The 12859-nt window shown below is 27.0% G+C and overlaps 1 protein-coding gene across 1 annotated transcript; it reads left to right on the top strand.

The window, feature by feature from the left end:
- The first annotated feature begins 2755 nt into the window (after positions 1-2755).
- On the top strand, positions 2756-7386 carry LOC111309916 (putative inactive leucine-rich repeat receptor-like protein kinase At3g03770). The gene is made up of 7 exons (XM_022908937.2): positions 2756-4154; positions 4654-4784; positions 5146-5386; positions 5899-6104; positions 6311-6360; positions 6472-6583; positions 7029-7386. Exons 1-7 carry the CDS (start codon positions 2774-2776, stop codon positions 7287-7289), a joined length of 2382 nt encoding a protein of 793 aa, XP_022764672.2. The 5' UTR covers positions 2756-2773; the 3' UTR covers positions 7290-7386.
- Positions 7387-12859: the final 5473 nt, after the last annotated feature.

Below are 12859 nucleotides of genomic sequence, written 5' to 3'. Positions count from 1 at the left end.
TCTAGTTCAAGCTTTGATTTGCATGCAAATGCTTCTCCTTTGTCTTTCTAACTTGTTATGGGAAATGGGAATTGGGATCTTCGGAGCAAATTTTGGTTCACGGAGTTCATGTCCCGTGAACTCATTGGGCCTACCTTCCTTCCTTCCGCTTTGACAATGACAATTGATAATCGGCTGTGTATTTAAAATATTTTTGGAAGTATTTATTTGTAATATATAAAAAGTTGTACATAAAATTTTAAAATATTACTATATTATTATAATTTTTAGGAGGAATTTTTATATCTTGAATAAAAAAAGAAAAAAAACTATATTATTGTCAATATTAACAATGTGTTTTTGAACTAACAATCTTTTAATCAAGAATAAAAAATTTTATTTTGTTAACCATTTTTTAATAATTTTTTTTATTTGAGATCTTTCGATATTCGATAATCATTTTAAATCTCGATTAATCTAAAATCGAATCAAATTGAATCTTATAAGAAGAATAATTTTTTTTAAATTTATTTTTTTATTCATAAAATTTAAAATTAAAATTTTACTTTAAAAAAATCAAATTTTTTATCACTTAAATTAACAAGTATTTAATAAATTTATTATTGAAAATTTTGAGATATCCAAGATAAAATTTTAGAAGTGTCTAATAAAATTTTTTTCTTCAAAAAAATATTTTTTTGTTTCCAAAATTTTGAAGGTATGACATTTTTGGGTAGATAGATTACTCACCAAGTTAAGAATGTTACGTCTTAAAAGGACAACAAATACTTCAAAATTGCACGTCTCTTTCTTGGGACAATGTCATGTCGTCATGCCAAGACAAACCTATATCTAAATGCCTGCCTGCCTATTTTTGTTTCTTCTTCTAATTATTTGTGCACTTTTCTCTTTTTTGTGAATCTTTTATTTTTATATTAATATTATAACTTTTTGTCTTTCTTCTTTTTATTTTAATAATATAATTATTGTTTGTCATTGTTACAGACTCTGATGTGCTTTGGACAATGCAAATGGTTCCTAAAATTAATTTTGCGGTGTTAGCCTCTTTTTTCCCGTACATTCACATACTGTCGTTTTTCTACAGTGTTTTTAGCTAGAGAATATAAATCATCCTTAAGCTCAATTTTTTTTTAAATAAGTTAATATTATAAATTAATTTTAAAGTGACAAAAAATTTAATTCTTTTAAACAAAATTTTAATTTAAAATCTTATAAATAAAAAAAATATATTTAAAAAATCTTACTCTTCTTTATAAGAACTAACTCAATTCAACTCCGAATTAATCAAAATCTAAAATAATTACCAAACATCAAAGGATTTCAAACAAAAAAATATTTAATTTGATAAAAAATTTTAAAAATTTTTTAATATGATATTTAAATTATGATTTTATTAATTAATATTTTATTTATTTTTAACATAATTAATTTTAAATAATAATATTAAATGAATAAAAAATAATTTAAATATTATATTAATTAATAAATTTATAATTCAAATATTATATTAAAAAAATTTTAAATTCAAATGTTGTAATATTTTTAACTATAATACAAAAAATCATTTATGAGATAAATCCTTTTTAAATAGGAACCTTGAAATGATAAGTCAAATTAGAGAAAAAAAAAAAAAAAACCATTACATACGTAAAAAGAGATGTGGTCGCAATTATCATAGAACATGGTTATGGTTAATCAACAGGGATATATTAGACAGCTTCATGAAAATAATGCATTACTTCAATATTAATTTATTCATTGACAAGTTGATTTAGTTAATGATTTAGGTTGAGTAACTTATTTTAATACTAATCAATAAAATATAATTTAAAAAATAAAATTTAAAATTAGTTTAATTGATTTATAATTATTTTTTTGAAAGATTTTTAATAAATTTGAAATTTTAATTTTAACACTTTCTTCTATCCTTAAACTATGATTTTCTTTGTAAAAAAAAAAATGTAATTTTCAATATTTGCATAACAATATTATAAATTAAAACAATCCATCTCAAATTTTATTAAAAACAAAAAAAAAAAAAAATTCTTATATGAATTTACATTCAAATAATTGTCAATATATTTACAGTGACAGTATATCATATGATACCATCTTATAAATAAAAAATAAATTTTTTATATTTTTATTTTAAGTAATTATAAAAATTTATATTTACTTATTAATAAGGTTTTACTGATTGTTTATAGAATTATACTCTTCCGTCAAATATAAACTCATTTATTATAGTGATTATGATAGAGTTACTTGAAGTGGAATAATATTATGAAAGTGTAGATTAATTAAAATGAACAATCCATGAGCTTATAGTAAGTCTATTGTTACAAAGGTAGAAATAAAACAGAGTTTTTGTTTGTATTACATAAGCATTTGCAAGATTAATAAAGGCAATTATTAGGAAAATGCATTGAAACAAGATTAATTTTTTTATATAAAAAAAATGTCGCTGCCTGAAAATAAAAAAAGAAATTACGAGTATTGAAATTTGAATTATAGATTTAGTGAATACCTCTTTTAAGGACAACTGCAAGAATTAACTGAAGTAAACTTTGGATAATAACGATTGAATTTGCTAGTTCTTAAAAGCCAGCTGCCAAGGTCTAAAACTTTTGGTGCTTTTACAGTTTTACTCTAACTGATTATATGTAACAGTCTGATAGAATAACCAGATAGAAGCAAGAGGAGATTAGTAAAGCATATTTGTTTGTTTTAAATAGGATTCTTGCTTTCTGTCATTAATTTGGTTTGGTCTCCCATGCTTCAATCTTTGTTCCAACTACTAAATGATCATCAGATAGTTTTGATGGCAAAGCCAGTTTACTGTACTCTACTACTTGTGTTAACTCTTTTTCATTCTGTTCATCTCTCACGCCAGCAGCTCCAATCATTTCAATCCAATGCCCTCAGGGAAATCCAGTGGCTTCTCAACTACCCATCAGTTCTTGGCAGCTTCAACAAAACTTGGGACTTTTGCAGCATTGAACCAACACCATCTTTATCTGTTGTTTGCTATGAAGATAATGTCACCCAGCTTCATATTATAGGAAACAATGGGGTTCCCCCCTTGCCTCAAAGCTTTTCCATTGATGCTTTGTTTTCAAGTCTTGTTGTTTTATCAAATTTGAAGGTCCTCTCCTTGGTTTCCCTAGGCTTGTGGGGGCCTATGCCTGGTAGTGTTGGTAAGCTGTCTTCCCTGGAAATACTCAATGTAAGTTCCAACTACTTCAATGGCTTCATTCCAGTGGAACTTTCATATTTGAGAAATTTGCAGACTCTCATGCTTGACCACAACCAGTTCACTGGCCAAGTTCCTGGTTGGCTTAGTTCTCTTCATGCTTTGGCTGTTTTGAGTCTGAAAAACAATTCACTCTTTGGGACACTGCCAAGTTCCATTTCAAGATTAGAAAATATTCGAATCCTTGTTACTGCGAATAATCACTTGTTTGGGGAAGTTCCTGATCTTGAGAACTTGACAAACCTTCAAGTCCTTGATTTAGAAAGCAATTATTTTGGACCTCACTTCCCTGCCTTGCACAACAAGTTGGTTACTCTCGTACTCAGGAATAACAGTTTTCAGTTTGGCTTCCCAGCTGAAATAGTCTCCTGTTATCAGCTTCAAAAGCTAGATATTTCATTGAATGGATTTGTTGGACCATTTTTGCCACCTTTGTTTGCATTGCCTTCAATGAATTATATCGATGTCTCTGGTAATAAACTTACAGGTAGGCTCTTCCAAAACATGTCCTGCAATAAAGAACTAGCGTTCGTAAATTTATCCTCAAATCTTTTGACTGGGGATTTGCCTGCATGTCTGCAACCAACCTTCAAGAACAGGACTGTTATGTATGCTAGAAATTGTTTATCTGACAAAGAACAACAGCAGCATCCTTCTAGTTTCTGCCATAATGAAGCATTGGCTGTAAAAGTTTGGCCTCAAAAGCTCAAGAGACATAATGCTAAGGCAGTTCTTGCATCAAGTATAATGGGAGGAATTGTTGGAATAGCATTAATTGTTGGTTTGAGTTTTTTTGTTATCCATAGAGGAAATAGCTGGGTTGCTGTGAAAACACCTTCCACAAGGTTAATAAAGGAGAAAGTGTCAACAGTAAACACAATCAAGCTATTGTCAGATGCAAGTAAGATCCTCATTTCCTTCTCTTTTCCATTTGCAAAGGCTTCACTATTTTAAACTAGAATAGTAAGAACGTGGAGTCTAAATAGGTTCATGCAGTCACACTTAAGAGGTGGCATCTAACTGGATTAGGATTCAAATCTCAGTATCTCAAAGCTACGGCCTACTTTGTAAAAAAAAAAAAAAACAAAGAAGAATTACGCCTGATGGCCAAAAAAAATTAGAATTACTCCTCTAACAAGACATTTAGCCCGTAACCATGTAATGTGAAAGTCTAACTTCCCTGTGGAATTGTAAGAACTATCATTTCCAATACAATAATCTCTAATAGGATGATTTTTTTTATAATTCTTGAATAAATTTTCAGAATGTAGTTGAAATTGTAAAGAAAAATGTATTATTGGAAAACAAATAAAAAAGAACAACAGAATTAGTAGGATTTTTCTTTTTTTTTGAAGTGTCAGCATATGGCATGTAACATTTAGTAATTCTTTTATTCGCAGGGTATATATCAGAAACAATGAAGCTGGGAGCAAATCTTCCTGCTTATCGTGCCTTTGCTTTGGAAGAGCTGAAGGAGGCCACTAATAATTTCACTCATTCAAGCATCATGGGTGAAGGTTCACGTGGCCAGGTATGAACTCATCTAGATTTTCTAGTTACATCTAAAATTCCTCATGATAAAATATTTCACTGACCTTAATCAAGCTCAAAATGTCTCATCTGCATATATATATATATATATATATATATATATATATATATATATTACAAAAGAGGCTGCAGTCTAGATATAGGAAATGAGGTTGCAGGTGCTGATATTTGAACTTCAAAGCTGCTGAATACTACCTTTTGAGGGTGGCTGTATGAACCAAATGAACTAAATTTCGGGTTCACTGGTTGCTATTTATTATTGTTAACTTTACATGATTCAGCAAATATAAAAATAACTGGATAGTTCAAGAGCAAACTTCTTACATCATGTAGAATGTCAGATTTACAGAGGGAAGCTTGGGGATGGAACTGTTGTTGCCATTAGAAGCTTAAAGATGAGAAAGAAGCATAACGCCCAGACATATACACACCATATTGAGATGATATCAAAACTCAGACATAACCACTTGGTTAGTGCCCTTGGACACTGTTTTGAGAGTTGCCCAGATGATTCAAGTGTCACCATCATATATCTCATATTCGAGTATGTTCCAAATGGCACCTTGAGAAGTTGCATCTCTGGTAAGGTTGCTTTCTTATTCAATCTTAAAAACAATTATATGTACCATGAGGCAAACCAACTTGAACTTAAAGAAAGACATGTTTTTTACCACTCTTTCAGCACTTAAAATGCCTTTGTTATGGGGATAGTTACTAGTATTCACTTGTATAATATATATATATATATATATATATATATGTATGTATGTATATATAAAATGCTGCTAACACATTTATTAATTTTGTCGACGAATTAATAGAGTTTCCAGAAAAAAATTTTGAAAGTGTTCAAAAGAAATTTTTCATTCAAATTTTTTTATTTTTCAATATTTAGGGGTGTCCATGAACATCTGACCTCAAAAGGTGGATCTGCCTATAGTTGCCTCTAGAAATTTTAGTTATTACAGTGTTCTGTGAATGGGAAATGAAAATAACAGTATTTTATGATGTAAGTATGCTGAATAGCACCTTCATCTGGTGTGTTGAGTTTGAAACTTTCATGCATCACTTCTCTAACAATTGAGATTTGGCAGAAGGATTACCAGGAAAAAGACTTAATTGGACACAAAGAATAGCAGCTGCAATTGAGGTAGCAAAGGGAATTCAGTTCCTCCATACAGGGATTCTACCAGGAGTATTTTCAAATAATCTGAAGATAACAGATGTCCTGTTGGATCAGAATCTTCATGTAAAGATCAGCAGTTATAACCTCCCTCTTTTAGCAGAAACTAGGGGAACGGTATGATGAACCTTTTGTCTTTTTTTTTTAAACAAATTAAAGATGTTGCAACTTGGGATTTGAACCCAAACTCATTTGATGCCATCTCTTAAGGGTGATTACATATGAGTCAACTGAATTATGTTCCGGATTCAAATAACATTTGCTTAGTTACATTTGCTTCAAATAACTTCTTTGAGTTGATGGCTTGATTTTAACTATTTCAGGGGGGTGCTGGAGTTTCTTCTCCTGGACTAAAATCAAATGTTCGAGGAAGGTGCATAGTTCATTCTATTGGACATTGTGGAGTTGCCTTATCAATAACTTTAATTCTTTTTTTCTTAATCCTGTACATGAACATTTTCTCATGTTCTGTATTTAAATTCAGGGCAAATCATGAGGATAAGGATGATGTCCATGACATAGGCGTAATCTTACTTGAAATTCTTGTCGGAAGGCCAATAATGTCCCAAAATGAAGTCATGGTCGTAAAAGATATCGTGAGTTGCTAGTGTTCCCATAACTTCTACTTTCTGTTCTTTGATTTCCATAAGTATCTGCAGCTTGACTCTTCAGACAAGGAATCACTTCACTATATTCTTTCTATATGATCCATAATACAAAATAAGAACACTGACCTTAGCTCAATTGGTTCATATAGCCACATTCAGCAGGTCTGAAATTTGAATCTCAGCATCTGCAACTCCTCTTATTCTTAATCTGTGGCTTCTTATGTACCAAAAAATAATACAAAATAAGAACCAATTTGAATCCGAACTTAGATTTTAATTTTCTTTAGGTTTAAGGCACATGAATTCTCCAAAAAAAAGAAATTGGGATACCAATGAACACAGTTTGCTGAGAAGTTTTAACCAGTGCAAACATGAAAGAGACCTATATATAAATAAAACTAAGGGTGATGCTTGGTCATTGTACCTTCTGCAGATACAAGTAAGTAATAAGATGGATGATACAGCTCGAAGAAGCATTGTGGATCCATCAATTATCAAGGAATGCTCAGCTGAATCCTTGAAGAGAGTGATGGAGATATGTCTGAGATGCCTGTCCAATGAGCCAACTGATAGGCCTTCTATTGAGGATGTCCTTTGGACTTTGCAGTTTGCAGCACAACTACAGGATCCATGGAGAATTGATTCTAACCATTTCAATCATCAGCTTACAGAATCATCGTCTTTAGAAATGTAGCTTTTGTATTTCGTGTTTATCTGTGAAGTTTTAGTCCATCAATTTATATACAGATAATAACACAATTAATCTATCCACGAAACAGATTCAACAGAAATCACTTCCAGGAAATTACTTTCAATATCATCGATCATCTATGTTAAAAATATATATATATATGAATTACAAAAGTATTAACAATAATCGATTAAAATATCCTTAAAATTTTGTTGAATTAATAATTTATATCTTTACAAATTTTATTTATTATTAAAAGTAATTTTTAAAGTGACAATCATAGTAGAATTAATTAATGTATTAATTAATTAAGATAGCTAAAATATTTTTGACAAACTTCCATTTAAACATAACTAATTTTAAATGAAAATAGAATTATTATTACCTTGGATAATAATGTCAAACAATGTGACAAAAAATTATTATTATTAGATTAGATAATAATGTGAAAGGTTATCCTCTATGAGTCTACTCTTTTTCTTTTATCATTAGAAAACTAAACAAGTCTTTAGTTGTTATAAAAAATAATGAATTATTAAAAATAATTGAATAAATATGCATTTCTTATCTAAAAATAGGTAATGAGATACAATAATTTGCAAACAAATTGAGCTGCTAATGATTTTTTTATATATTCAACCTATTTGGTGATTTTTAAATTTTTCTTTTTTTAACTTAAAGTTATTAATAAAATGTTTTAGTATTTTTAAATCTTTTCATTTTAGTTCAACCTCAATTAACATTATTGTTATTTTCATTATTAAAATACATAACAAATTTTAATTTGAGAATTGTAATATTTACATGTTAAGATATCCATATGACAAAACTTTTTAATATTCACTGAATTGATAAGTAATTCTAACATGTTTCCACAGAAACTTATATTTGTTTAGTCATGATTGAATCACTTATTTGTTTGATTTTATCACTGTAGTAACGTATTTGTCTGAAAATTCGATCATAAGATGTAAAATATTTTAAAAATCATGAAAAATTATGAGAAGTTACCACCAATCTTTTTTAGAGGTGTAATTGATCATTTAAAAAATTTATCTTTTTAATAAAAATAATAAGTTTATTAAAAAAATAGTTTTAGTCTACGAAAACAAAATTAAATTCGATAGTTCATTACGTGTGAGAAAAGATTAATACCCCTACAATGCTCATATAATTAGTACTAATTAATTAGGCACTATTTATAATTTTGGATGAAAATTATTTTTATATGAAATTTAATTACAATTCCCTTTATTTTGTGAGAAATAAAATTAATTAAAAAAATTTTATTTACAAATATTAAGGAAATCTTTAAATTAAAAAAATACATTCAAAGTCTTCGACAAAAAAGCAGAATTCGAAAATAGTTTATCTATTTAAGATTTATCATAACATTCCTTCTAAAAATAATAAAATAATATTTTTTATAAATGATAATTATTGATGACTCTTTAATATTTAAGTAGAATAACGATCAATTATATTTCATATAATGTTATTTTAATTTTATTTATTCAAAACTAAAAATTTTAAGAAAACTTTTGATATAAAAAAATGACATATAATATAATTAATATTAAACATCCATAACTAGAGCAAATATATATGCGTTATAAATGAAGACATTAATTTAAAAATGAAGCATATGCAAAATAATGATCAAGTGTGAAATTAAGAATCAAATTTTCAAATATAAAGAAATCACCTAGATTTTTCAACATTTAGGCAGAGTTTGGGTGCAAATTTTTATATTTAAAATCATCCAATTACTTTTTATTATTTTACATTTGTTAATTTAATAAATTTATTTTGAGTTGTGGAAATGTATAAAAATTTTTAATGAAATAAAATTTCCTAAATACCATAACATCTAGACAATTTTTGGAACAAATTATTACATAAAAAATTTTCATGCAATTTCTTAAAAATTTAAAATAGATTTAGGGTTTTATGAAATTATACACACGACAAGAACAAATTTCCTTAATGCCATTACTGAATGCATGATAAAAGCATGACATAAAAAAAAAAAAAAAACTAATTACAAGCCTATGCATTTACAAAACCAAATTACAAACAAGTTTCGTATGAAAATTCAAGAGAAAAAAATGTATCAAACATAACAAACTTTTGAAATTGGTTTGAATGTTTCACCATTTTGTTTTTTAAAAATCTAACCAAACAAACATAAAAATCAACCAAACAACTCATTCAACTATCATTTTTTCATTGAAAAATTAATCCAATACATTGAAAATTTAATAAACATGACAAACACAAAAATCAAATACATAAAATCAAGCAACATTTGGCCACAAATGAATGAGCAAGTTTCGATCAAGCAAGAAAACAACCTTGGTTGAATACTCTATGGCATTTCCCTAAGCAATCAACACTTCATTTCATTCAAATATCCATTGAACATCATAATTCTCATCATATGAAGGCATCTACAATACATGAGGAGTTTCAAGAAGCATATAACTAACTAAAAAGAAAAGAAAACGTAGAGTTAACATTTAAAGCCAAACAATATCCTCATATCACATTCTAGCTAAAATTTATGTGAACAACAAATAAACTTGTCATTTAATCATCACAAATAACTTTCAAAAGCAAGAAAAACATCAATGGAAGACCAAATAAGGTTCGACCAAAATAGTGGATTAAAAATTCTTTGTTGCCAGGTTTTCTTGTTTCAATCCAAACTACAAACTAGTTAGTAAGTCGATCCAAGCTTAGTAAAAAATAATCAAAGAGGAATTACGACTTTATTTAAAAAAAAAAGAAACAAAAAATTAAAAAAAAAAGTAGATGATATAGAAGATGTGATGCAATGTTATGAAATAGAAAGAAGAAGGAAAAAAAAAAAAGAAGAATTCTACATACTCAAAGCTTTTCATAGCTTTCTTTCTTTTTTTTTTTTTTTTTCTCTTTTTCCCAATTGCCTTCCCTTTTCCTAAAATTGTAGAAAACCCTCCCTCTTGCAAAGAAAAAGACCTTCAAAAATATATCTTTTTCTTTGTGAGTATAAGCCCTTGGATCAAATCTCATCCAAAGGCCAAAATTTTACATACTCCAAGCTTTTCATAACTTTCTTTCCTTTTTTTTTTTATTTTTTCTATTTTTTCCAATTGCCTTCCCTTTTTCTAAAATTGTAGAAAACCCTCCCTCTTGTAAAGAAGAAGACCTTCAAAAATATATCTTTTTCTTTGTGAGTATAACCCCTTGCATCAAATCTCATCCAAGGGCCAAAGTTCTTTTTTTTTTCCAAGGAGCAAATTTTAGCCATTAGATCAAGATTCAAGAGGAGATCTAATGGTCCACATTATTCACTACAAATTTTGGATTTTTATAGCATCTCTATCATATGAAAAGACTATTTTACCCATAGAATAAAGTTTTCAGTATTTAGGCTATTTTTTTTAGAAATCAATATTTTCATGTTTATTTTGGGAATTTTTTAGCACCAAAAGTCATGAAATATTATAAAATTCAGATTTGAAAAGTTTTGTGAAAATCCGAGCTCGAAAAGACTAAATTATGAAAATACCCCTAAGGGGTATTTTCGTAATTTCACACCTCTCGGGGGTACTGCTATGATTTCAAATGCACTAAAATTTATGAAATATTATAAAATTAAGATCTAAAAAGTTTCACAAAAATCAGAGCTCGAGAGGTCAAATTATGAAAATACCTTTTAAAGGGCATTTTAATAATTTTGTACTTCTCCAAGTGCAATACAAATTTTTAGTGTTTTAAAAATCTCCAAATTTATTTTTAAACCACATTGATTTTAATTAGGTTATGAATTTTGAGAATTAATAAGCTTTATCCATTTTGACCAAATTTTGTTTAATTTTGGCTTTGTTTGATCGGATTTTACCCAAGTTGACTTTAGGTCTCTAAATGAGCTAATTTTTAGGCTCTTTATAAGTTATAAATGGTCCTCCTAAATGGTTACTGTCCATGTTGGTAAATGAGCCCCAAATCAATTATGTTAAAATATGTTCCGAACAAAATTCGATGTTTACAACCACTTTTAAATTATATTTTATATTTGCCACAAGTTTTTTTAATCATATATGTCAATTTATTTAATAATTTAATAATAACTTCTTTACTTATAATTAACTAAATGGCACATATACACATATATGGGGATTAAAAAATTCACTAAAAAAAACTTTATAGAACTTTTAAATTTTTTTCTTTGAAAATTTTTTTAAAATAAATAAATATTTATGAGAATTGAAGCTAGCATTGAAATTTCACATTCAAGCTTTCTAGTATAAATTATGTTTTGTTGTCTTAATTTTGAGGAATGTTTCCTATTCCCAAACTTGAATGATAACATTATTTTTCAAAGTCATTTTACATGATAACTACAATTATACTTCTTATACACACACACACAAGCATGGTATTCATATTTTGTTAATTGTGCATATTTAGTAATAAAATTTTGGTAGGGATAAGTTTTGCCACTTTATGTTGTTTTTTAATTTCTTGAGAGTGGGTTAAGTTTAATTTTTTATATTTGTCTTAATTAAATTATGTAATTTTCATTTTATTTGAATCTCCTTATGAAAAACAAGAAATATACAAATGTGGGGCTTACTTGGTCAACCAAATGAATTAACTTTAGTTCAAGAGTCACCTCTTGGAAAGTATTATGATTCATGATATATTCTTTTCACTTTTTATTTTAATTTGGTTATTTTATGTGTTTAGAATTAAGTCAAAACTAGCAATTTTTTACTTTAGAGTTCCCGATCAATCTATACATGACTAATGTAAAAATAAAAATAACGTATAAGATATAATTTCAACTTATCAATGTAACTCTCATAAAAATTTTTAAAAGGTTTAAAAATGAAAGAAGAAAAAAAACAATAGACTTCATAATTAAATTTATATAAATATTACAATAGTTAACAATATTGACATTTAATTTATTTTATTTTTTTTCTATTATTAATATAGAAAGAAAATATTATATTGACACTCTTATTTATTGACATTCTTAGTTGATTTCTAGAAAAGAAATATTATATTTAATTGATTTTATAACATAAGCATGCTTATAATAAGTTGACGTATCATAATTGATGTCATTTATTTATTTGATTGAATGAGAAGAAAATTTGTTAATTTTACAAAGTAAATTATGTATAGTAGAATAATGTTTAATAAAAAAATTAAAGAGAAACAAATTATTAATGGGGTAACTAAGATAATTAACAAATTTATCATATAAATATTTTTAAAAATACCTAAATTAAATCAATTATAATTCAATATTAAATAATTGATAATTTAGTAAGTAATCATTAAAAACTTAAAAGCAAATCAGTATAAATAAGTTACAATCATCGATAACTTAATAATTAATCACTGATAATTTAATAGTAAATGAATGGTAATTTAATAATAAATAATTGATAACTTAATAATAATCAGTGATAACATAATAACAAATGTATAATAATTTAGTAGTAAATCAATTACATCGTAGTTAAAAATGTATAATAGTAATAATAATAATAATAATATAGTATTAAATCAAGTAT

This window comes from Durio zibethinus, chromosome 19 (genome assembly GCF_047325235.1).
Source record: "Durio zibethinus cultivar Kanyao isolate XHJ-2024 chromosome 19, ASM4732523v1, whole genome shotgun sequence".
In the NCBI taxonomy this organism is placed as follows: Eukaryota; Viridiplantae; Streptophyta; class Magnoliopsida; order Malvales; family Malvaceae; genus Durio; species Durio zibethinus.
Note: the sequence above shows the minus strand (reverse complement) of the source record. Positions and strands in the feature narration are given on the sequence as shown.